At 42.4% G+C, this 24,521-nt stretch overlaps 1 protein-coding gene across 1 annotated transcript; it reads right to left on the reverse strand.

Moving 5' to 3' along the window:
* Positions 1-421: 421 nt before the first annotated feature.
* On the reverse strand, positions 422-24,262 carry ARHGAP40 (Rho GTPase activating protein 40). Its single transcript, XM_053453823.1, has 15 exons — positions 23,980-24,262; positions 10,898-11,067; positions 9,667-9,887; positions 9,370-9,442; positions 8,407-8,534; positions 6,508-6,673; positions 6,269-6,360; positions 5,592-5,669; positions 5,117-5,276; positions 4,269-4,351; positions 3,638-3,844; positions 2,935-3,075; positions 2,521-2,678; positions 1,396-1,451; positions 422-1,312 (listed from the first exon to the last, which is right to left on the reverse strand). Exons 2-15 carry the CDS (start codon positions 11,043-11,045, stop codon positions 1,206-1,208), a joined length of 1,818 nt encoding a protein of 605 aa, XP_053309798.1. The 5' UTR covers positions 11,046-11,067; positions 23,980-24,262; the 3' UTR covers positions 422-1,205.
* Between the last annotated feature and the right edge of the window lie 259 nt (positions 24,263-24,521).

Consider the following 24,521-nt stretch of genomic DNA (forward strand, 5'->3'; position numbering starts at 1 on the left):
ACACACACACACACACACACGGTATATAGTGTGCAATATGGAGCACTGCTTTAAGAAAGCTCTGGACATGTATCCCGCAGCTCAGGGCATCCTAATGACAGCTCGACAGAAAAAAAAATAGTCCCAGAAAAACATTTAACAGTGATGAAGGGGTTAAAAAGCACCTGGCGGGCCCCCCTTCATTTACCCCACATAATAAACCCCATTAGGTGCTTTTGTTACCCGGTGGCTGAGGGTCTAATAGATTTGGTAATTGCAGCCATTTAAGCGAGTCGCACGCAGCTGCCCTGTATAATCAGCCATCGCTGGTCCTTCGCTGCTTGGATTTTATGTCCGTGTTATGATTTTACAGATTTACAAAATACTTAAGAAATATTCAATGGCAATATTTCATTAAAATAAAACGCAGTCTCGTTCTATATACAGCAAATATGTTTTCTGTTTTATTGAAAAAAAATAAACATGAAACTTAACAAAATATATTTTTGTTTGTTTTTCTATTGTGTGTTTTTTTTTTTTTATATATATAATAGAAACCTTGGTGTCAGTCTGTAGAAAACTGGTAAATGACATATTCTTGTACAGATTCACTTTCTGCGCAGGTTGGAGTCTCTCACATGGAAGAAAGGGACACAAGTGACCTCTGCTGGAGCAGAAGAGTATACAACGTCTCTCGCTCCAGCTTAGATCTTTTCTTTCACATCTAAAGTAAGAACGTACCTCTTTCCCCTGAAGATTCTGACCGTTTTAACACTGTAGAGGGTGGAAGCTATAAGGGTATCTGGCCCGGTCCCAGAGTAAAGCATACGCAGAACGCAGATACCAAGAACAATCGAATATCCGCTTCGAGTCGACTGGGGTTGACATATTCGCCATTATTTCCGTTACACGCGTGCATTTCACATGTTGCTGACCAGCAATTGTAACGTCCAGGAATATGTGAAATGGACATGTACTGCAGACACGGCAACCCTGCTTGGCACCAAAGGCGTGGGTCGTTTTAGAAACGCGGTTAAGACTTTACGAAGAAGTCATCCCCAACATCCTACGACGTGCCCTTATTCTATAGGAACTCGTCAGCTCTCTGTAGCACGATTCTGACACTTTGGCCGGTTTAATGATGGAAAGCCCAGAACATCCGGGTAAATACAGATCATGCCTCAATGTTCTGTGTCTGACATGCTGATCGCACAGCTGAGAAATCCCTATAAGACGGGAGGAGACGGGTGCCTGGCCTTTATTACCCATTCTCCATTAGGATTCACAGTTTGTAAGTCAAGTAAGTAGGTATCTGGATCCAGGCAGCGTTCACCTATTCATAACACAAAAAAAGCCAATCAGTACCAAGAGAACTAATCGTATTACGGGCAATTTTGGCTCTTGGTCAATACTTACAGATATTCCCTCCAACTTCATACAGGTCCAGTTTCGGAAACTCAATGGGACCATTGCTAGAAAAGATAGAAATCCAGTTAAAAAACGTTTAGTCATCACCAAAATACAGAAAACAATCAGGTAGGGTGACTTGTGGTTGGTTTCTGGCATGGACTCTGGCTTTGGACTGGGTGAGGTTAGAAAGCATTGTGCTTTTGTGTTTTATTTCCACTCTTAATCAGTGATTCCCTGATCGTTGTCTGCCTCTCGTAAAATTCGGCTCATGACCTTCACTACTCGTATCTCTTCTCTGATGATTTGGAACACAATCAAGAATCAGGGGGATCTTATCATATTTTTGCTACTATACTTACGTTACATATATAGGTTTGAATTTTTTTTTTTATAAATGCAGTAAAAGTCTTAGATTTACCTACACAGGTTTAAAACAAACATATTGAAACGGTCACGTTATAGATCACTTTTCTGGATTAGTAACAAGATGAACCTGACCATTAAAAATCCATCTTTTTACTATGTACAGAACTCCAGTCCAAGGCAGAGTTTTTGGATCCCTCACTACTTGTGTCTCGGATACCCAGAATTTCTGGCTTATCTGCTCCCTGGAGGACTGGAGTTGTGCAGCCCTGGTTTAGTGGAGGAGATGAACGTGGAAAGTGTTCATTTCGAGAACTTTTTAATAAATTGAGTTAAAAGGAAAACAGTATGTAGACAGAGATTCACAATAAAATATGTTTTACTGCAAATACCTAAATAAAAGAGACAGCCATGTCAATGAACAGTCTAGATCAGGGGTTCTCAAACTGCAGCCCTCCAGCTGCTGCAGGACTACATCTCCCATAATGCTCCTTCAGCTAAGGGGCTGGCTGAGGAGTATGGGAGATGTAGTCCTGCAGCAGCTGGAGGGCCGCAGTTTGAGAACCCCTGGTCTAGATAAATCCCTGTGGTTGCTGAGTGGTCTATTAAGCTTCTCAAGGGTATGACATCAGATGTGTGATGCAATAGCGGGTATTAGCCTTTTAAATACATGCTTGAATGGCATGCAGTACAAGTCAGATTCTTGCGCAGGCAAGCCAAAAATCATTCATTTGGACCCCAATGAGTAGCAGGAAAGGACTAATCTACCATTTCATCGAGGCCACGTTGTTCATCTGCCAGTTGCGCTGCGTCATTTGCTTCTGGAACTGCTGCAGGACATCCGATGCTCTTGTCTCCTCATTTAGCTGAATGACCAAGGTGTCTCTCACGAACAGGGGTGTCCGAACCTTCACTTGCTTACAGGGCTTCGGTGGCAAAAAGGGGAAGAGTAAATAATTAAAATGGTGGTGATTTTGTTAAAAAGACACTTTCCAGATCACCACAATTTGGGCCAACACTAGTCATAAACAAAGGTCTGAAGTATGGTGGGAAGATCATGGAAATCTCTGGCTAGACCACCTGCTACGATGGCCTCCACCAACTGCAATCATCATCTACCTAATCAACTAGACAAGACCCTCTTAAAATGTTACCAGTGCATCTCAAGACATTTTGGCCGACCTCAGTCTGGTTCTTTTCTTGTTTTTCTTTATCCTTGTGGATTTTGCGCAGGAAATTCCGTATTTTTTGATCACCAAACGCGGACCTCTTGCTTCTGCTTTCATTTAGTTTGCGGACCTGAGACAGCAGAAACGTTGGTACCTGCCCAAGAAAGAAAGAGTACACATGTCAGAATATTTACATCCAAACCATCTTTTTTCTCCCCAGGTTTCTTTAGAAAGTTCTGTAAGCCTGACCTCCTTCAAGACTGCCTCTCTAGAGGTATTTTTACGTTATAATTATGGAACGTTACAATAAGACAGCCTTGCGTGAGTACGACTGACAAGCTAAGGCCGAAGGCCAAAATGAATTACCCAAGTAAACAAACCGAGTCTAGTTAATAAACTGTTAACGGCAGCGACTTCCCCGTAAATTAATAATCAGATTCTGAATGTGGACCCTGGGATTTGGATGCTGTGAGGATGATCTGTGCAGCCACACACGTAGGGTTTTCTGTGAATCCCCTTAGCACATTACCTGAAAACCACTGTCCAAAATCAAGTAACTGCGAATTCCTTTAACTTTCAGGAACTTAACAGACAGCTCACGGAGTCCAGTAGCCTTTTATATCCCAAACGTACTCACTTTTGTAGAAAGTTATCTAAATGAAATATCCAACCTTCCCCAGTGCAGCTTAATAGAGTTCTGACGTTCCAGCACTTACTGTCCAGAGCAGGTCTTGGTACCGCACCATGGCCATCACTACCCCAGCCACACCTTCGGCCTGCTGTTTCCCCCCTCCTTCTACACTCTTGAGGTTGCTCCCTCGATACAGAAAAAGGTTGGGGGCGATTATAGTGGCGATATTCCACATAGACATGAGGTTACTCTTCTCATGAGAGGCCACCTTGTGCAGGAACTCTAGAAGAGCCTGAAGAGAGACAGACAAACTGCATAGTAGGGTACAGACATGCTACAGTCCCGGCATAAACGCGCCTCCTCGTAAACATGGCAGCCCTGGATCAGATGTAGAACTAGGTCAAAATAAACTAATATAATCACAGCCATAAAAATACACAGACCAACCGCTGATCCGCACGCAGTGTTCCAGACACAATGGGAAATCCATTTACAAAGTAGTTAAACATACGTGAATAAAAAGTTTACAGGGTTATCAGGAGCAATATACTTTTTTCTATGCAATCTGCAGCAGGCGTTTTTAGTAAGAGTTTTATATTATTTGTTTCTATACAGGACTAGCCCTTCTGTCTACAGGTAGATGCCCCGTTAGCAAACGGTAACGGCTGGTCCCGGTTATGAATACAATGCGGAAAGGGGCAGGTAAAAGACGTTACCTTAAGAGTGTGGCGGTTCGGCTCTGGAAGCACCAAAACGAGGAGGTTCAGCGCTTGGAGCTTTTGTCTCGTGTCAGAAATATCTAAAAGCAGAAATGGGATCCACACTTAGCCTTTCAATTGGAAACCTTTCCCTAGTTGTGGTCACAAGCACAGGCAATCAAGAGTAAAACACAAGATACAATAGTGACAATTACTAGTCACTTACCATAGGATTCAGTGGCACTGCAGGCCGTTTATTATAGATTTCATCCGCATTAATTTCAGACGAATAACCGTCACAAAACACAGATTTCAAGGAAAGTATACCCCCAATAACCCAACAAAAATTGTAATCTGACAGGTGTGGTGCTAGAGTCTCTCTCTATTGTTTCTCCATCTGCAACCCCATTAACAGAGCACCAAGGACGATTCTCCAAATATTTTGTGTGTTTCTCACAATTACTACCAGAACCAAATCATTCCAAAACTGGCCTCCGATGGTCTGGTTATTTTTCAATATATACATCATACGTCCTGCTTTTTATGTGTCGTTCTTGGTAAGGGGAAAGTTAACACATTTACCCATGTATTGAAAGAGAAAAAAAAAATAGTTTTGCTTACTATATCAGATCACTAATTTACTAGATCCGAATTAGTATTTGGCGATTTACTTAATCCTGATGCTCCTCACTTCGCATTGGAAAGACTTAAGTTAACCCTTCGCCACCAAATTCAAATGTTTAATAATTACAACCCTTGTCAGGATCCCCTAAAGGTAACTCAGCGTGTACCTTTATATTTGCCCATCTAAAGCAAATGTCTTGTTTGGGCGAGTATGGTGTCGTTTAAGGACTCTTTGCACTCACTTTGCACAGCACTGAAGGCTGGAAGGTATTCCGCCGTTAGTAAAGGCGCGGGGAGCTCACGCAGGAAGAGTTTGAGAAGACCAGATGCATCATGCGGATTCACGTCATCCCAACAGATGAGTCCACCATAAAAGTCTCTCTCCAGTCTCTGCTGCAAGGTCTGTGCAAAGAAACCAATATAATGGGGATATATTATTGTATGTCATAGATTGATCCAGGGTTAGTTGGGATATGAAGCATATCAGAGACAAACTAGATGGAGTACAGAGCTAGAAAGAATGCTCTAAAATACTTTAAATGGCAGCAACAACCATTTAAACAGAAGAGAACAGCAAATGGAGGTGAAGTAGAGAAGACAAGGAAAGGTGTTCATGGAGTAACATTACAAGACAATGGGGAAGTGGCACAGAACGTGATGACAGCAGTTAGTGGGACATATACTTTGACACAGCCTGTACCAGTCTCTCCCAGTTACCTTGATTCGTGCCTGCGCGCCAGGAACCCTTAGGATACCCTGAACTGTAAGACCCTTTTTCTCCAGGCACGTCAGAATCTGCAGAGGAAATTCAGCATGCTTAGGGCTGGTTGGTGCAAGGATGCCAAGAACACCACTAGTGGCAGACAAGAGGGTCTTAATGGTAGAACTGATTGTAAAAAAAACTGATTGTAAGAGAAAAAAAATATAGTACCACAGCTTAGGGCGTTTCGCATCTTAGGTGGCACTTAGTCATAAGCTGTAGAGTGTGTGTATATTATAATATAATATAATATATATATATATATATATATATATATACATATACATATACACACACATATATATATATATATATATATATATATATATATATATATATATATATATATATATATATATACACACACATATATATATATATATATATATATATATATACACACACATATATATATACACACACACGCTCTCTCTCTCTCTATATATATTTTTTATGTATCCATACACATATAGATATTTATACATGCACAGGCACACTTTATTTAAATGTGCAGTTCCACGTTTTTACCGCTACAACCTATTAGTACCTGATTTTGTAGTATGGTGACATTTAGTTACATAAGAGTTGCAGAGTAGGTGGAACAGCACCTTAAGCGTACCAGCCCCGGACTCACCGCTTCGAGAATCAGAGGGATCCGCGCGTGGGGAACCACCTTCTGGTCTTGTTCCAGAAGAGCGTTCAGCATAACCCCAAACAGTCGGCCCTCTAGAGATGAGAAGGAATTTATGTTAATGCGTATAATGACTATGGCTGCCTTAGACAGAAACGGTACAGGCGATGTGTGGTGCAGACAGGACACAGAGAAAGCAGTCAAAGGGTAAGACCATCTTGTTTGGTGCTTGTGAAACCCACCAGCGGCTTTCCGTTTCACAGCCTTATTCCTCTTCAGCTCTAGATCCAAAACGTCAAACAGAGCAGTCAGCTCAATAAGAGCAAGAGAGGGGATCGGTTTCACGTCAAGAGGGGACAAGTCCGACACCCGGGTTACTCCCAGACGACCTTTATAGATGTTAATATTCTAAAGATGAAAGGACCAAAGACATGAGTACCACTGGTTACCACTTCCCATCTACATACTTTGGCTATAATTGACTAAATCATAATCAAGTTCTAGTGATAAGAACATTAAACGGGCAGGGCTGTGTTCCAGATAAGGGATATTAGGCACACAAGTGCAAGGACACAAGTGGTGTCTAATAGGGTTTCTGATGCTACTAGGGCTGCAACTAACGATTATTTTAATAATCGATTAATCGGCCGATTATTTTTTCGATTAATCGATTAATCGGATAAAAAAAAACAATATGCAAATTTTTCGTTTATTTAAAAGAATTTAATGAACTGGATGTTAAAAAACAACTTAAAATTTACATTAACATTCTTATTTTGTTATGATGTAATAAAAAACAATATTTTCAAAGTACAAGAACCCAAACACAATATTTATGAAACAAAATAACCCCAAACATTCTGAAAAGAGGTGGACTATTACTGTTCAAGAAACTTTGCCCCAGCACTTTGCACTTTGCACCCAGCACTTTGCACCCAGCACTTTGCACCCAGCACTTTGCACCCAGCCCTGGCACTTTGCACCCAGCACTTTGCCCCAGCCCTGGCACTTTGCATCCAGCACTTTGCACCCAGCATTCAGCACTTTGCACCAGCACTTTGCACTTTGCACCCAGCCCTGGCACTTTGCACCCAGCACTTTGCACCCAGCCCTGGCACTTTGCACCCAGCACTGGCACTTTGCACCCAGCACTTTGCACTGTGCCCCTGCACCCAGTCTCTAACTCTGCCCTGCACCCAGCCCTGCCCCCACATTCTGCCCTGCCCCCACACTCACACTCTGCCCTGCACCCACTCTGCCCTGCACCCACACTCACACCCTGCCCTGCATCCCCACCCCCACTCTGCCCTGCACCCAGTCTCCCACTCTGCTCTGCACCCACACTCACACCCTGCATCCCCACCCCCACTCTGCCCTGCACCCAGTCTCCTGCCCTGCACCCCCCACCCCCACTCTGCCCTGCACCCCCACCCCCACTCTGCCCTGCACCCACACTCTGTGCGAATGGAGCGAACCGCTCTGTGCGAATGGAGCCACTCGCACAGAGCGAACCGCTCTGTGCGAATGGAGCCACTCGCACAGAGCGAACCGCTCTGTGCGAGTGGAGCCACTCGCACAGAGCGAACCGCTCTGTGCGAGTGGCTCCATTCGCACAGAGCGATTCGCTCTGTGCGAGTGGCTCTGTGCGATCCGTGCACATAGACATGAAGAATACTTACCTCCGGAACGCGTCACATCCGTCACGTAGCTAAAAGAAGGCGGAGACTGCAGAGCGTGTAGCAGAAGCGGGGAACGCTCGCGGAGGTAAGTAAAAGGAGCCGAGTGCTCCAACAACGAATTGATCACTCGATTAATCGATAACGGAAATCGTTATCGATGATTTCCGTTATCGATTATTATCGATTTTATCGATTCGTTGTTTCAGCTCTAGATGCTACTGACTTTACCACCTCAGTTCTTGAGCATACATTGTATAGCGTCTCGAGTTCTTACTTTACTTGTTTATTTAGGGCCCTGACCAATAGTGGTGGAAAACCTGTAGGTCATACATAGCTGCTAATCTCTGCTCTTCTCAGCAACTCCAAGGAAGCAGCACGTTGGGTATGTAACAAAAATGGATTCATAAATAAATTACAAGGCGACGGAGGGGGTTGTCGTTAGAAGCATCAGGCGGTACTCACAGGTAGAGACTCTGGTTGTAATGATGTCTTGCTCTCTGCTTTTGGTCCAAAAGCTGCCTGTTCAGAGTAGGCCACATCAGTGTAAAGTATGTTGGAGGCCTCTGAAACTTTGAGGTGGTTTGGTGAAGCTGTGGAGACAAGGAATATGGGCCAGTGTCAAAATAAAATAAAAAAAACTCTAAATAAATAAAAACTCTAAATAAAATAGCTATTTTTCAAAGTGAAGGAACACCTCATGCTACATGCACTTGCCAACAAAGAGGAAAGGAGAGACAACAAATGTACCTTGCCAGGGAAACTTTGGGACTAAGTACTAAGTATGTATGGTATGTCGTATTGTGTTACTTTATCTACGTACGTTTTATATATATAAATCTTTGATAAAGAGGGGATTTATCAAGACTTTGGCTACTGGTCTAGCTTGTGGGTGCACATAGAAGCACCAATTCCTCATTGTATTGTATTATTTCATTGTCTGGAGCATAGTCTAATAGGAGAACTTTGGATTATTTTCTATGGAAACCACTCATATTAGAGAGTCTTTGCTAGTGGTGAGGAAACAGGAAGGGTAAACAATAAACAAAGCAATGTACAAAGAAATCCTTTAAACAATCTTAACGAGCAACATTGCTCACAGGTCATAGCTGCAACCAGAGCACCGCTTCCCAGCAGCTGGTGGTCCAACAAGAAAGCATGAAGATCTCTGAACATCACCTAGGTCTTCAACTACTGCCAACCAACCTGCATGTTGCTACGACTCAGAGGGTCAATTTAAGAGGTCGTAGCCCAGTGCCCGAGACTCCAGCAATGTGAGGTTTGGCAAATGAGGCGGCTATGCTTATTAAGACATTTAATTTTTCAACTATTCTACCCCCAAGTCACCTCCATTAAAGTGCTCTACGGAAAAAGATGCTAAAAGAACGCGCACCAGCAACTTAAAGCAGGGGAGGCTTAAAAGCTTACGTTTCAAGTTATTCCCATTGACAAGAGGGGGTGCTCTCTTGTCAGATACCCCGTTTTCTTCTGGAAGGCAGTCCTGCAAGAGATGAAGGCATAAGGGATGAAAGACAACACAAAGCACAGGGCTCACAGCAAAGACAGGTAAATAACAAAAATGTGCTTTTTTTCCCCATGACACAAGATATTGGAAAAGCCACTAGTAAACCAGACATGAACCCGGGCCACAAATATGCTTCATGTGTGGTTCTACCAGCTGGTTATGAATTGACACCAAAACCCAAAGGATGTTTGAGTGCTCACTTGGATGCGGGTTACATCAAACACCTCTCTGACATCTCGGGTCGGTTGCTTGCAACGTTTCCGGAGGGAGCAGCTGTAGCTATCCAGGCGTCTCTGTACAGCAGCAGTCTGTGTTCTGGTCAAGGTGGATAAGAGAAGAACATTGTCTTCTACTGGGGTTTGGTCACCAATAAGGGGAGAGAGGCCGGTGTCCTGCAGCCAGTCTTCCTCTGCTTCACCCTCTGGGGCAAGAAGAATGCAGTCAAATTTAAGGAGGGGATAAAGTGTCCTGTACCTGTATTACTAACATGTCCTGTACTAATCTTGTCTAAATACATCCTAACAACGCCATTGTCAAGTAGTTACAGACACAAGTCATTGCTTTTACAATAAACTGGTCAAATGGACGAACAGCCATGAAACCAAGGGGTCGGGAGGCTTGTTCACAATCATATAGCTCTACAGCTGGGAATTATACAGATAAATCAGTTATATATATTATGTAGTAGGGGGTGTCAGGCTGTACCAAGGCATTACAGACAAATGATTCACCTTGTTACTATATATTAATGCTAATACAGATGTAGCTCTTTTAAGACCAATGCTTCACAAGGAGGTAAAGGGTAGATTTTTTACTGTAGGGGTCCACAACTTCATCTAAGAGTAAGAAAGATTATAACAACAGCACTGTGGCCTCCTAGTGCATGATGGATACTCTGCAGACCTGTATATAAAACCTTGCAGAGTAAAGAACTAGTTTGGTTACATCTGCAGTTATAACCAATGTGAATGATCTCTTTATGAATTAACCTCCAATGAAGGTTTAAAAACAAAAAATTAAAACAAAAAAAACAGTTGGTAATTTTGGGTAAAGATCTTTGCATTAATACCGTATATTATTTTTTAAAGGAATGCAACTATTTTAACATATTGACATTTTAGAATGGTCTGTACCGTAAAGACCTGAAATGTGCTGTCCCACTACACAAAAACGAAAGGCACACTCTTAATTTACGCAAATAACCCTTAATAGATCAGTAAATTTGACTCTCTTTCTTCTGAAGCTCTTATTACATAAGAATACCACAAACTTAAGAAGCTTTGTTCAGTTTCTCACCCAACAACATATCATTGTTACAGAATATTTTTCTAAATATGTCTTTTAAACAGTCTGGGATCTGATCCTTTTGTTTTGACATCGGTGTCCTAATGTGATCAAGTACATTATTATTATTATTATTATTATTACTACCTTCTGGAGTGTTGGGCTCAGAAGAACTGCATTCTTCAACATCAGAGTATCTTGTCTGTTTTATATGTTCTACCTCTTGCCAAAAGTCATTCATTGAAAGAGGTTCAGAGTCTTGCCGTGAGAATGCGGTGGTCTGGGGATCACTCATGTTGCATGGGGAGGATTGTAGGCTGTAGGACAACAACGAATGTTTGAACACCCAGCAAAAATAAAATATACAGCAATATTTACCGTACGTGATCATGGATACTTCATCTCATGAGGGACAGCAAGACACATAGAACATGCACTGAATAAGAGAAATATATGTTGTACCTATATGACATTCCCTTTCTGTTCTCCTACTCAATGTCTTCTTGCGTCACCATTTGCCACCATCACATTTTTATCTTTATTTAGTATCTGTCCTCCTAACTTTATGTTAAAGTTAACATCAACTAAACTTTCTGATTAGGTAGCCGTGAAGCTCATTGACCAAACAAGGTCTATCCAGACAGCAGCTTATAAGAAGTAAGCAGTATGTTTGAGTCTCTAGCCAAAGCATTTTAAATAATTAGATTATATATGACGTTCATTTTAAAAAATCAGCCACAGCAAGGCTTCTCACTTTCTTTTTACCCAGATATCCAATGTATCTGCTGGTATAAATATCCCTTACTTTCAATCCTAAAACACTGCCTACTGCATTACAGTCTTTTCCGTTATGAAAGCTTTGCTGTAGCTCAGTGGCAGTTTTTAAACCAAATGTATGTTACCTTTAACTGATTTGGAACACAACGAGAATAAACTGAACGAAAGGCGGTGAATATGTTTTTTATTGAATAGTTTTAATATGTAACAGCCTAAAAACATTATGCAAAAACCAGCTACATTTATAGAAATTAACAATCCTGAAATAAATAAAACCGCAGAAGGGAGAAAACGCTACCCATGCTCGGTATCTGGGAAACCACCTGCAAGCACTCCTATTGTGACCTCATAGATCCCATAGTGAATTATGACATCATCCTGGCAGCAAGCAGGTTGGTTGCACAGCATTCTATCTTCAGTGCAGTTGGGCGCTCGACACTTTCAGGCTGCTATTTCTTTAGTGAACTTGAAGTGTGGTTACCAACTACGTCAACAGCTACCAGAGAAGAAAAACTCACCAGTCATTATGGCAGAGTGTTGTCTCTTCTCAGGACTAAGGTGGATTTTAAAGAAGTGCTGCCCCAGAAAACTACTCAAATATTTCAACAGGCTCAAAAAGACTTCCGATATCGTTCCAACACATAGCACAGGAGATGAAAACAGCGAGCTCTTGACAGACAGAACCTTTCTGCTGAAGCGAAAGAAAGAAGGTAGCAGTACAGAAAACAGAATGAGACTGAGGAAAAGGAGGAGATGTACTGCTAACCAGAGAGAGCAAAAACGCCTGTATATCAGGAACAAGGAGACAACAAAGCGCAGAAGAACCAGCACAGGCAGCTATGAACATGAGCGGAAGAGGCATAGAAATAACGAGAGCCATGATCTGGGGCAGCAGGTGAAACCAACAGCAGATGCACACCTGGAGGAGTACAGGAGCAGGAGGATGAAGGTTCTCAGGAAAAGGCGCAGAAGTGAGGAGGACTGCAGCCTGACCGCAAAACAATTCAGGAACCTTCTCCCCATGTCGGTGTCCTGCTTAAGGTTTCACTTTCAATTGGGACAAGGGAGCTTTGGAAAGGTCATGTTGGCCTCTGTTCCTTCCAAGGATTCTTTAATAGCGGTAAAAATGATACGCAAGAGATCTATGAAGTCTCTGCACATCATGAGAGAGAGGAGGATTCTGGAGGTAGCCAGGAACAGCCCGTTTCTATGCCACGGGTATGCAGCTTTCCAGACAGAGACCTGTGTGTTCCTCGCCATGGAGTTTATGGCTGGAGGAACCTTGGAGTCTTATATGGATAGCGTTGGCTACATGACAGAGAACACAGCCGCATTCTACTCTGCAGAGCTGGTCTGTGGCATCCAATTCCTCCATTCCCAGGGCATCATTCATAGAGATCTGAAGCCGCAGAATATGCTACTTGACCGTGAGGGCCATGTCAAGATCAGTGATTTTGGTCTTGCTGTAGAAGGTGTTTTTGGAAGTACAGTGAGAGGACATTGTGGAACACGTCTCTACATGGCCCCAGAAATATATCTAAAGCAGCAGTATGGTGTTGCGGTCGACTGGTGGTCCTTCGGGGTTATTCTCTTCCGCATGCTTAACGGAACTTTTCCCTTCTTCACCGGCTACTGCAAGAAGGCAACTGTCCATTCTATTATCAATGGCAGGCCCAAATACACCAAGGCATTAAGCCAAGAAGCTGTGGATATACTGACTTGTCTGTTAAAGAAAGATCCTCAGCTTCGCCTCTGGATGACCGAATACATCAGGGAGCATCCGTTCTTTGACAGCATAAATTGGGAAGACATAGAGAGCCGGAGAATGCCCCCACCATACCAGAAGGCTGAAAGACCCAATCGCCGCTTCAAGAACATCCAGCCCATACCACCAGTTTTGGAGATCACAGAGGACATTGCCTCTCCATCTAGTAAACAGAGCCTGTCTGAAACCTCCTCTTTATTTAGTGATCAGAGCCCGGCCGGCGCGTCCTCTTCATCGAGTGACCAGAGCCTGTTCGGCTTCTCTTTTGTGACTCCAGACTGGATGTTTTGAAGATTTTGTCAAAGCGATTGTCAAGACTTTCCACATTTGTTGTCTCCAAGAAAGTCAAAAATAAAATTACACCCCCCCCCCTAATTTTGGTTATAGTTTCCTTCCTGTTGTACAGTTACATGGTGCATATGACCTCACAATGCAGGCTCAGCCTGACATCATATGTTATGACCTTTCTTATGTGCAGATTGAAATGTCCCAAATACAACTGAATTTTAAAACTGAATTTTAAATATTCTTCTTGTATCCAGGAATTAATATTAAATCTTATGATATATCATTTTTAAAGGCTTCTTCTGGCAAAGGTAACCAGATTTTTTAAATTAAATTAAAATTTAATCCAGGGACATTTTTTTTTCTTCAAACTATAAATGCAGTGTATTTGGTATGTGAAGTGATGGTATAATATATACTTTATTTCTCACATTTTGTCCTTGAAATTAAAACGCACTTCTTAGAATCTTTTGGGCAGGGCCGGATGCTGAGGAATTTGGTGGCCTTTTTATGGAAATAAATAAAATAGACAGAATCTTAACTCCTCGGCATCTATGTGTACCGGATAAAGATGACACCGGTGTTCGGCAGATAATATAGGATAGAATTTTATGTGATGGGATTGGGAGTAATCAGTACACACAAAAAAGTCATCATCACAGGTCATAGCTGCAACCAGAGCACCACTTCCCAGCAGCTGGTGGTCCAACAAGAAAGCATGAAGATCTCTGAACATCACCTAGGTCTTCAACTACTGCCAACCAACCTGCATGTTGCTACGATTCAGAGGGCCATATATTAATGCTGATAAGCATGTAGCTGTTACTAGACCAATGCTTCACAAGGAGGTAAAGGGTAGATTTTTTACTGTAGGGGTCCACAACTTCATCTAAGAGTAAGAAAGATTATAACAACAGCACTGTGGCCTCCTAGTGCATGATGGATACTCTGCAGACCTGTATATAAAACCTTGCAGAGTAAAGAACTAGTTTGGTTACATCTGCAGTTATAACCAATGTGAATGATCTCTTTATGAATTAACCTACAATTAAAGAATAAAAACAAACAAAGAAATAGAAAGCTGGTAATTTCCACTTAAGATCCTCGCGTTAATATACTATATTCTTTTTTTATAATGCAACTTTTTTAACATATTCACGTTTTAGAATGGTCTGTATGGTAAAGACCGTAAATGTGCTGTCCCACTACACAAAAACATTAATTACACATTTAAGAAGCTTTGTTCGGTTTCTCACACAAGAACCGGTCACTGTGCATGTGAAAACTACAGAGTCGTTACAGAATATATTTCAAATATGTCTTTCAAACAGTCTGGGATCTGATCCTTTAGTTTTAGGAGTACCAAAAAAATGTATCAAGACATCGGTGTCCTAATGTGATCAAGAACATTATTATCACTTATCTTCTGGAGGGTTTCTTTTTACCCAGATATCCAATGTATCTGCTGGTATAAATATCCCTTACTTTCAATCCTAAAACACCGACTACTGCATTACAGTCTTTTCCGTTATGAAAGCTTTGCTGTAGCTCAGTGGCCGTTTTTAAAACAAATGTATGTTACCTTTAACTGATTTGGAACACAATGAGAATAAACTGAACGAAAGGCGGTGAATATGTTTGTTATTGAATAGTTTCATTATGTAGAAACCTAAAAACATTATCCAAAAACCAGCTACATTTATAGAAATTAACAATCCTGAAATAAATAAAACCGCAGAAGGGAGAAAACGCTACCGCTTGCTTGGTATCTGGGAAACCCTCCCCTTATTTTGGTTATAGTTTCTTTGCCGTTTTACAGTTACAGTGATTTCTTAAGTGCAGATTGAAACGTCTCAAACACAAGTGAATTGTAAATATTCTTCTTGTATCCAGTAATTAATATTAAATCTTTTGAGATATGATTTTTAAAGGCTTCTTCCAGCACAATGCTATTTTATACAATTATACATTGAACATTCTGCGGAACTTCTCTCCTACCGCTGCCTTTCACATTAGTATGTCTTAATGTGTGCGATTTTAAATTCATTTTACTGCCTGTTACTGTAACCCGTGCTATGGAATCTGCTGGCGCTATATAATAATTTTAATGTAATGTCCACCAAGAGAATCCTGGATGGACACCAATAAATTGAATAACCATGCATATAGAAAGAAACAATATTTATGATCATGATGTTTTTTAGAAAGTGAAATACATAGTTGCCCAATAACATTAAAAGGAATGTGGGTCGCAGCCATAAATGCCTCCTTTACTCTTTGGGATGCCTTAAGAGACTGTGTAATCTGCCTATGTGGTGCCATCACCCCTCCAAATTATGCAGGACATTTAGAAGTCAGGCAGAGAATAAATGATTTAGATATAAGATGCTCCAAAAGATGTAAATAAGACATTTGAACTAGAGCTGAAACAACGAATTGATAAAATCGATAATGGAAATCGTCGACAACGATTTCCGTTATCGATTAATCGAGTGATCGATTCGTCGTTGGAGCACTAGGCTCCTTTTACTTACCTCCGCTTCTGGAGAGGGGGAGAGGGGGAGAGGGGGAGAGGGGGAGAGGGGGAGAGAGAGAGAGAGAGAGAGAGAGAGAGAGAGAGAGAGAGAGAGAGAGAGAGAGAGAGAGAGAGAGAGAGAGAGAGAGAGAGAGAGAGAGAATATTGCTTTTTTTTTTAATCCGATTAATCGACAAAATAATCGGCCGATTAATCGATTATTAATATAATCGTTAGTTGCAGCCCTAATTTGAACAGCCACGATTCTCTGGCTTCAGCCGAATCACGCGAAAAATAAGTCACAGGTAACGGTACAGTGTGACACGTTGGGTATAAAAAACGTATATTTCACAATTGTGATTAGCATACAATGCATGGGAAGCTAGACCTGTGTCCCCTATAATCATCGCAATCAGACTAAGGTTATGCTGACAACTTGGATGCAAGACAAAAAATATAGGTATTGATGACAGCGATATGCATTAAATCAAAATAGAAAAAGGCTCCAGGCACTCAAGGGTTCCACTCAGACAGGTTTATTGAAGGAGAAGGACAACAACGTTTCGACCTCACAATGAGGTCTTTATCAAGCGATATGCATTAAATCACTTATAGCAGGGCTGCCATATCAGCCATCAGTAGGTGAAAAATACTGTCCGCCTAGAGTCGGTAGGACGCATAAGCAGGTGGGTCATCCTGCCCTTGGCCCGGGCTCTAACCACACACCCCAAGGAAGGTGTCCCACTTTGGACATTAGAAACGTTGGGGGGAGGGTATACGTCATACCGCCAATAAACAGCGTTAATATCAATGGAGGAACAGACAGAGCAATGCTTATAAAGCCCCGTTCCTCTAAGGAAGGAGCTCAGCGTGGGGGGTAAAGGGGGCAATCCATCCATCATATTCCCTTTAAATTAACCGCTTACAAGCGGATGAAGCATTTGCTCTCTTCCCCTGTCCCGGAGCGTCGTGGCAGAACGCATGCAAGTGGCCAAAACAGATGTGAAGATGGTCCACAGAGGGAGCAGCCTTTCCTCCTATTTTTTTTTTATATTCAGCAAATGAATGTATATTAAAACACTCACAAAGAACTTTACTATGCGTTTTTCATTGGTGATGCTGGAGCTTCCTTTTGAGGATAGAAAGTCACAAAATATCACATGACCGTCTGCAGATAAAGGAAGTTTATCGTAACAAAGCGAAATAAACATCCCTTTTCTTCAATGCCAAACTCTAACTATTTTAATTCTCAAATTAAAATAACTATTTTTCCATAGGGCTCAGCATTTAATATCAGGAGTAAACGACTATGTAACAGGCGAGTATTTTTACCAGGAGCGTACGTGGCTGTGGGTTATGTGAGCAGCTCAGAAATAAGTAATGGCGCTCTTAGCAGGTTTATAAAATAATGCATTTTCACTATTTATAAAGAAACAGGTTCTGCCCCAGTATGTAGTACAAGGTTAACGCTACCTTAAGGCCGGGATTAGCCAGCAACATAATTAGTTCTTTACCATACTGAGTCACTCAAGTATATTCTTAGAGGCTTATTCACTAAATAGTTGAAAAATCCTCCTTCATTATATAAGCATTATGCAGTGCCAGCACAACATGATTAACCCTTTATGATGCATAGTTAAAGTGCCGAGATGAAAAGCTTCAGCTTTCTCGCCGTTTACCAAACAAGGTAAGAGCATGCCTTGCATATAACACGTATTTCTAGCGTATGAATAAACCGAAACAAGCCATTTGGCAAATAAACCCCCCATTAGTTGCTACAAACACCCACCTGCCTAGGTTTGAGATTTAACTCTAAAATAAGGCATTCAGCATTACAGAGCGTAAGGGTAAATCGACGCATTGTTCTATTTCTAGATTACTTCCTGCAAGCTGGAGGCAGGTATAACATTTATATTAAATATCGACTCACAGACATTGACTTTGCATCCTGAAACTTTAACCATGTAGCATGTGAGGTCCTTGCAGTTTAAAGATAAACATGGTATATGTCACATGTTGAAATAAGAGGCATTTTAACAGCTCACCCCCGTGTAGCTCCTCTCCTCTGCATCCTGTCTGCAGGTAAATAGCACAGCACAGTTCCCAAATCACACACAGGTAAGAACATCTAAGGGACCCTCCCACCGCTCCGCCACGCACCAATCAGCTGCTCACAAAGACAAAGCAGACAGGCATCGCCCACTTCTGCCACACAGGTGAGCATTGTGTTTCCACCAGGGCTCAGAATCTGCAGGAATACATTTGGCGACAGCAGTCTGATCCTCTCCTATTGGGCTTTCTAACCAACAGACCTTGGAAATATTGGGGAAGCGCCCCCTCCTCCTAATACACAAACTCTGGGGACACACGCCTCCTCCTTCCTCCTAATATGCAGACACTGAGGGCTCACGCCTCCACCTTACTACGAATACACAGTCGTTGGTGACGCACACTTCCTCCTAAATACACAGATGTCGGGGGGGGGGGGACCAGCTCTTAAGACAGATACTGAAGGCTTATGCATCCACTTCGCTTCTAATACCCTAACACTGAGGGGTCTCGTGCCCAGATATGCAGGCATTGAGGGGACTCATGCTTCCCTCTTGCGCCTAATACATAGACATTGGGGGTTCCAAATACGCGGTCACTGGGTGCTCATGTCCACACCTTGCACCTAATATGCAGACAATGGGGGCTCATGTGTCTATTTCCCCCCTATTATACAGAGGGCAAGCCCTACAATATAATCAAATAAGGCAGCTGCCTAGGACGTTGGGCTGGTGGTGGGCACAACGCGAGGCTCTTTTCTATGTTAGCTGGCGGGGGGGGGGAGACATTAGAAAACCAGCCTGGCTCCGGATACACAGACACCAAAGGCATGTCCTCCTTGTTTCCTCCTAATGGCCAGACATCTGAGATACCCCTTCGTCTACAAATTAAGTCCCTGAATCATTTTGAAGAATTAAAAACCTTTAGGATGTTACATTTGTTACAGTTCCTCTACGAAGCCTTGTTACGCGTACCTTTTCTGTGGCAAATTGGTTCTGGAAAGCAGCACCTTCGGTCTTGGGATCCTAGTTACCAGCAAACTCAGCGGAATAACCGTCGGATCTGCCATCTCTACCTTCACTGCTTTTCCTTTTTATTCCAAGATGGAGAAAGGGAGAGAGGATACCGTCTTAGGATGTGGAGATCACATTAAACAGCGTTCACATCTTCTGCAGATGCAGCAATATTTGTAAAAACCAAAAGGCAATAGGATCCTGCGGGACAGGACAGAGCGTTGTCCATCATAAAAACGATATGAATGTATGAAATTCCGGTGGGAATCTTGCAGAGGTCCTCCTGCTTAACGCGCGTTGTTATGGTCCATGTTTATGCTAGTGTGCCGTAACAAGCTGTCTTGCTTCTTTCTCCAAGTCCTCCTGCAACTCACTGTACTGGTTTTTCTGCCTCTTCGTCTCTCTATTTCAGGAATCACGTCTGTTGTAATAGGGCTGGGACTTAAAAATACTTGTCCTTGTTAGCCAAGCATGGAGGCAGCAAACGCATAGGGTGAATGAAGTTTTTTTTTTTTTTAGCAAGGAACAAGGCCTTATTTTGTAAAACTATCTCAATGGGTCTAGGCTTGGAAGATGGTTTTGGAGCCCCTCCATGCAGTTGACTATTCGCTGTTGAGATTTATTTATTTTTTAATAGGAAAAGGACAAAACATTCATTAGGAACGACATCCCTCAATCGACAACTTTAGCAGGTGGCAAACGGTTTCTGGTTAAAGTCACGTGAAGTCTGCCGATGTCAGGGAGATGAGCCAAAAGCTGCACTGCGGAGGTGGCTAATCCCTTCAAAGGGGAATAATCAAATAGGTTGTGTGTACTATATATACCATATAGTGTCATTCCTATATCGTCATTGGTGAATTTTGTTTATGGAATCTTGTGTATTCTTGCGCTTACCAAAACCAAAAATGGTGTGTGGTCACCAGATTTAAGGCATTGCATAAGGTTTGGTACCCATGTAATTCATGTATGTCCTGCATACACTAAGGTGTAACACAGGGCCTTTTCCCGTGCTCCCCTCTCCCCGGTTACCTGCATTTCATGGGGTTCACCGAGACAGCTATTGAGCATGGAGAATTATTGGGGGGGGGTCAAAGGGCCAAATGAATATGGTCAGATTACACAGATTCTCCCCAATGGTTTTGCAGAGGGGACATCACAAATATTTAAAGGCACCTCTCAGCTGTCCCTTTAATGAATGGGAGGCCATTCTACAGATATATATAAAATATAGGAGTTGTAACTTGCTCTTAGAGTAGGGAATAACTAACTTAAGACATTACTTGGAAACAAAGGTACAACTTTGCGATGTCAGAGAGGTTACTTTGTAGCATCTCGAGAGCAATTTATGTAAATAGACAAGACACTAAAAGAATATGCATTTTAGGTATACAATTTCCTGCTATTTCCAAGCGTCATTGTTAATTTTCAGAATCTAGAAAACACTCATAGCCTGCAAACATAAACATAGAAAAGAGAGGGACATCACGGGAGGAAAGGGGGACAGGGGATGGTGGTCCCAAACCGAGACTGCCACCCCTGGACTGGATAATACATGGGGAATGTGATTTAGTTATGCATACAATCTTCTTCTTCTTCAACTCTCCTGCACATGTTCCCTTTAGCGAACAGACCACAAAACATTTGTCTATAGTCCAAATACCTGACACTGGCCTTGGCTGACCAACAGTCAGGACATACACGCTGTTGCTGGTACTGTTCTGGCAAATTTAGGACTGTTGGCACCTATGAGAGAGGTGCCAAAGCCATAGAAACAAAAACAAAGCCCTCTTATCCCCAGTATTATACGTGTACACTGTGTCTATAATTATAGGTCATTATGTAACAGATACCCCTGGCTGAACCTAAGCCCTTAGGTGTGGTATAAAAGATGGGTGGGGGGTGAACTTGCACCCTTTTATTATTAACATCTCAATTACCCTTTCCTATAGTCAGGTGGATTTCTGTTACTTAACTATGCATCATATAAAAAGAGTTAGAACTTTCCTCCGATGGCGCTCTCGTTCTGTCACGCAGATGACCTCCCGAGCACAAGAGTATCTCATGACTTCGGGCAGAGGGTCTTTTAAAGCTGTCTGAATATAGTCCTGCGGAACAGGTTTTAACAGGCCCAGGTGAGGGGAAAAAACATAATGTTTTGCAAGACAAATATCTGGAATGTACTGAATTCCTGACATTTTATCTATTTAACCTGTTATGTTTCAGAAGGGGAAAAACAGGGAAATTTATAGGGGGGGGGGTGTAACTTTGTGACCTAAGAATAGCTAGTTACGTGAAAGAAGAAACATTTATTTTATTTCCTCTTTCTACACACATTATTGTTATCTTTAGGGCTGTAGAATACTCATACCAAGCAACTTCGGGACTTTCTTTCCTAAAGAGGGACACTTGGGTTGTGTCGCTACCCATTAGTGCCATGGACAAGTGCCGCCCATATGCTTTAGTATGATATGCGATAAGGAATCTTCAATATTTTAATAATAATTAAAAGATTAAATATTTTCTATCGTGCTACCGTTTTTTTTTTTTAATTATTATTATTTAAACAAAAGGGAGCTTTACACGCACACCCGTGCCGGCAGCCAGAACAATTGACTTGGCACCTTAAAAGCGGAAGAGAGAAGAAAGGACAATAGGATTCTGAATTTGAGGATTTCCTTGCTCCGATTCCAATGACCTCTTGGGAAATCGGCATTTGCAGGAACAAAGGATTGATGAAAATAGATCCTTGGGATCAAAGCCTCCTTCCTGCCCAGGTACTTCCTACCCAGGTGAAAGACAAAAGCCGGCAATATAGCTGCTACGGACTGCACCTCCCATCATGCTCAATCAAGGGTTACGGGGCCATTTTATTCCCTATATTTCGCAATACTATGATATAGGATATCTGTACTTTATGGCCCATAGGGTTGCCAAGAGAGGGAGACTGATCTCTACAATTCAGATTCTATTGAAAACGTCACTTAAAGGGTCACTCCAGTGTCCCACGCAGCCTCATCAGCAAAGAATGCCCCTCAACCCCCCCCCATTACTTTCAGGCCAATCATCGACAGGGAAGCAATCCCACAGAAAACAATGGAAGCTCTTTCTCCGCAGCCCCCAAACGCTTACTGAGCCCCCACTGGCACAGGCAGCAGGAGATGCGTTCGGACAAAGAAATCTTGTCCAAGTCAAGTAGCTGGGGGGGCAGGATATCTAAAAGACCATGGAAACACGATCACGATAACAGCGTGGACTCCAGAATATCAGCTGAGAAGAGGGTAGAGTGTCTGATCCATATGGGGGACATTTATTTGCAAGGGGACCATCATGAAAATGTAAAGGGAACACTCAGCCATCACATGCATTATAGTTTGAGTATCTGTAAGGAAAGCGTAGTCAGTGACGCTGCATTACCACTCATCACCCCACAATCAAGGACAGGGAGACCAGAATATTAGTTCTATCCACGGTGCAGGGCATAGACAAAACGGGGTATTTAGGAAGGGGGAAGCAATCGGAACCCTCTCGTGCCCCAGCCTCCAGACACCCATGGCCATGATTGTAATTCTGAGCTAGGCCAGATGCGGCACCGGGCAAGCCACTGCTTATAGGTACTCAGACTTACCATCCCTGTCCATCTCTCCACTACATTTACATCCACCCTCCATCTCAGACCCCCTCCCCATTATATTTCTGGTAAGGAAGTTAAAAACAAAAAACAAAAACCCACAACAGCAGACACAGGTAGCCCGCAGCGGCCCTTGAGGAACGCATAAGCTTTGAGATTTCAGTGCCGGATCAGGCAACAAATTACCGTTCTGTGCAGACTACAAAGGACATACATGATTTGAAAGGACAGGCACCAGAACAAACTGAAACCTAAGAAAGTTTAAAAGCAAAACAAGATCATACCTGCAACTTGTGCTGGAATCTCAGACACGTCTGGTTTATACGGCTGTTGGATATACAGTGGGGAAACAGGTTTAAGTTAAAGAGGTACTCCCACCAAACGACTTTACCGCTAATATCACATACAAATATCAAAAATATTGTGCAGTTTCCTTCTTTAAATAGTCTTAGGTTTTGTGTATTATAATGTTTTCAGGCAGCTGCATGTTAGCCTGAATGTGTTCGAGCAGTAACCTTAGCCCAATCTACCAAACATATCATACTGTCTGTGGTAATCAATAGAATGGCTCAGTCTTAACCACCCAGGGGGACCATTTGACCAATGAAAGTCTAAAGCAGGACTTCATTAGACTAACAGTACTTTGTTAGCAGCGCAATAAAGAATCAGCTCTGCGTGGCGTTTGATCGAGGATCGGTCGCACAAAATATCACATGACTGACAACAATGGCAGCCTCCAAATAAAAGGATTAATTGGAATAAAATTAAATAAACCAAAGTTTTCATTGATGGAAATTGGGTTCCTGTATATGACGCTGTATTTAATTGTCAAAGAAAAATACTTGCTTTTCCATGGGACTCCCCTTTAAAGAGTAAAAATGCCAATTGGGGCGATCAGAGATCTCCTCTGTAACCAACCCATCAAGCGGCGGTTGAGGCGCCTGATCATCCAGTTGGGTGATCTGCCCCTGTTTGACGGTGGAGTGGTTGCCACCCCCCCCAGATCTGCCACCCTGGTTGGTCCAATCCAGAATTCACTTCTGACATGCAAACCATGCAGCTTTGATATAAATGCTGCCTAAAGCCCTTATTACACTTTTACTAGTGTCCCAAAGTCCACTTACCAGACTCTGTAGGTTACACATTCCTACACACTGCTTGCAGCCTGAAAAGAGCCCCCCATGAGGGTTTGCTTACCTTAATTAAAAGATATCCCCTTCCAAAGTAGCCGCATGCATCAGGAATGGCACAGAAAAATAAGTAGGTCCAGAATGCTTTTTTTGTTTCTTCTTCTATCACTTTTGCCCGTTGTCTATCTTTCCTTCTGTCTGTATGTCCGTCTCGCTAATCAGAACAGCTGAGAGAAAGAGGAGGGCGGGGGTATTGAATGAGGGATCCCTTAACCCTTCTGAGCTGCAGCTGTTCCCATACAATGATCTTTTCCATCCGGACTCCCGACAATCCCTATATAATGTGCATCATGTGATCTGATCTCATATACGCACTGTACAATACAGAGAGTGACCTCATCATCCTGACGGTTCATGAAAGGCTTTGAACTCGCATACACAATGTACAATAATAACCGTGATATCACATGCGAGACGCCACAATAAATCATCAGATCTCACACACACACTGTACAATAAGCAGTCTGTCATTATACAAGTTAAACTGTACAAAACAATGCATCTCAAGTGTCCACATTCAAAACAACCAGTCCCTCTTTCCTCCCCTGA

The sequence above is a fragment of the Spea bombifrons genome, chromosome 13 (genome assembly GCF_027358695.1).
Source record: "Spea bombifrons isolate aSpeBom1 chromosome 13, aSpeBom1.2.pri, whole genome shotgun sequence".
Classification (NCBI taxonomy): domain Eukaryota; kingdom Metazoa; phylum Chordata; class Amphibia; order Anura; family Pelobatidae; genus Spea; species Spea bombifrons.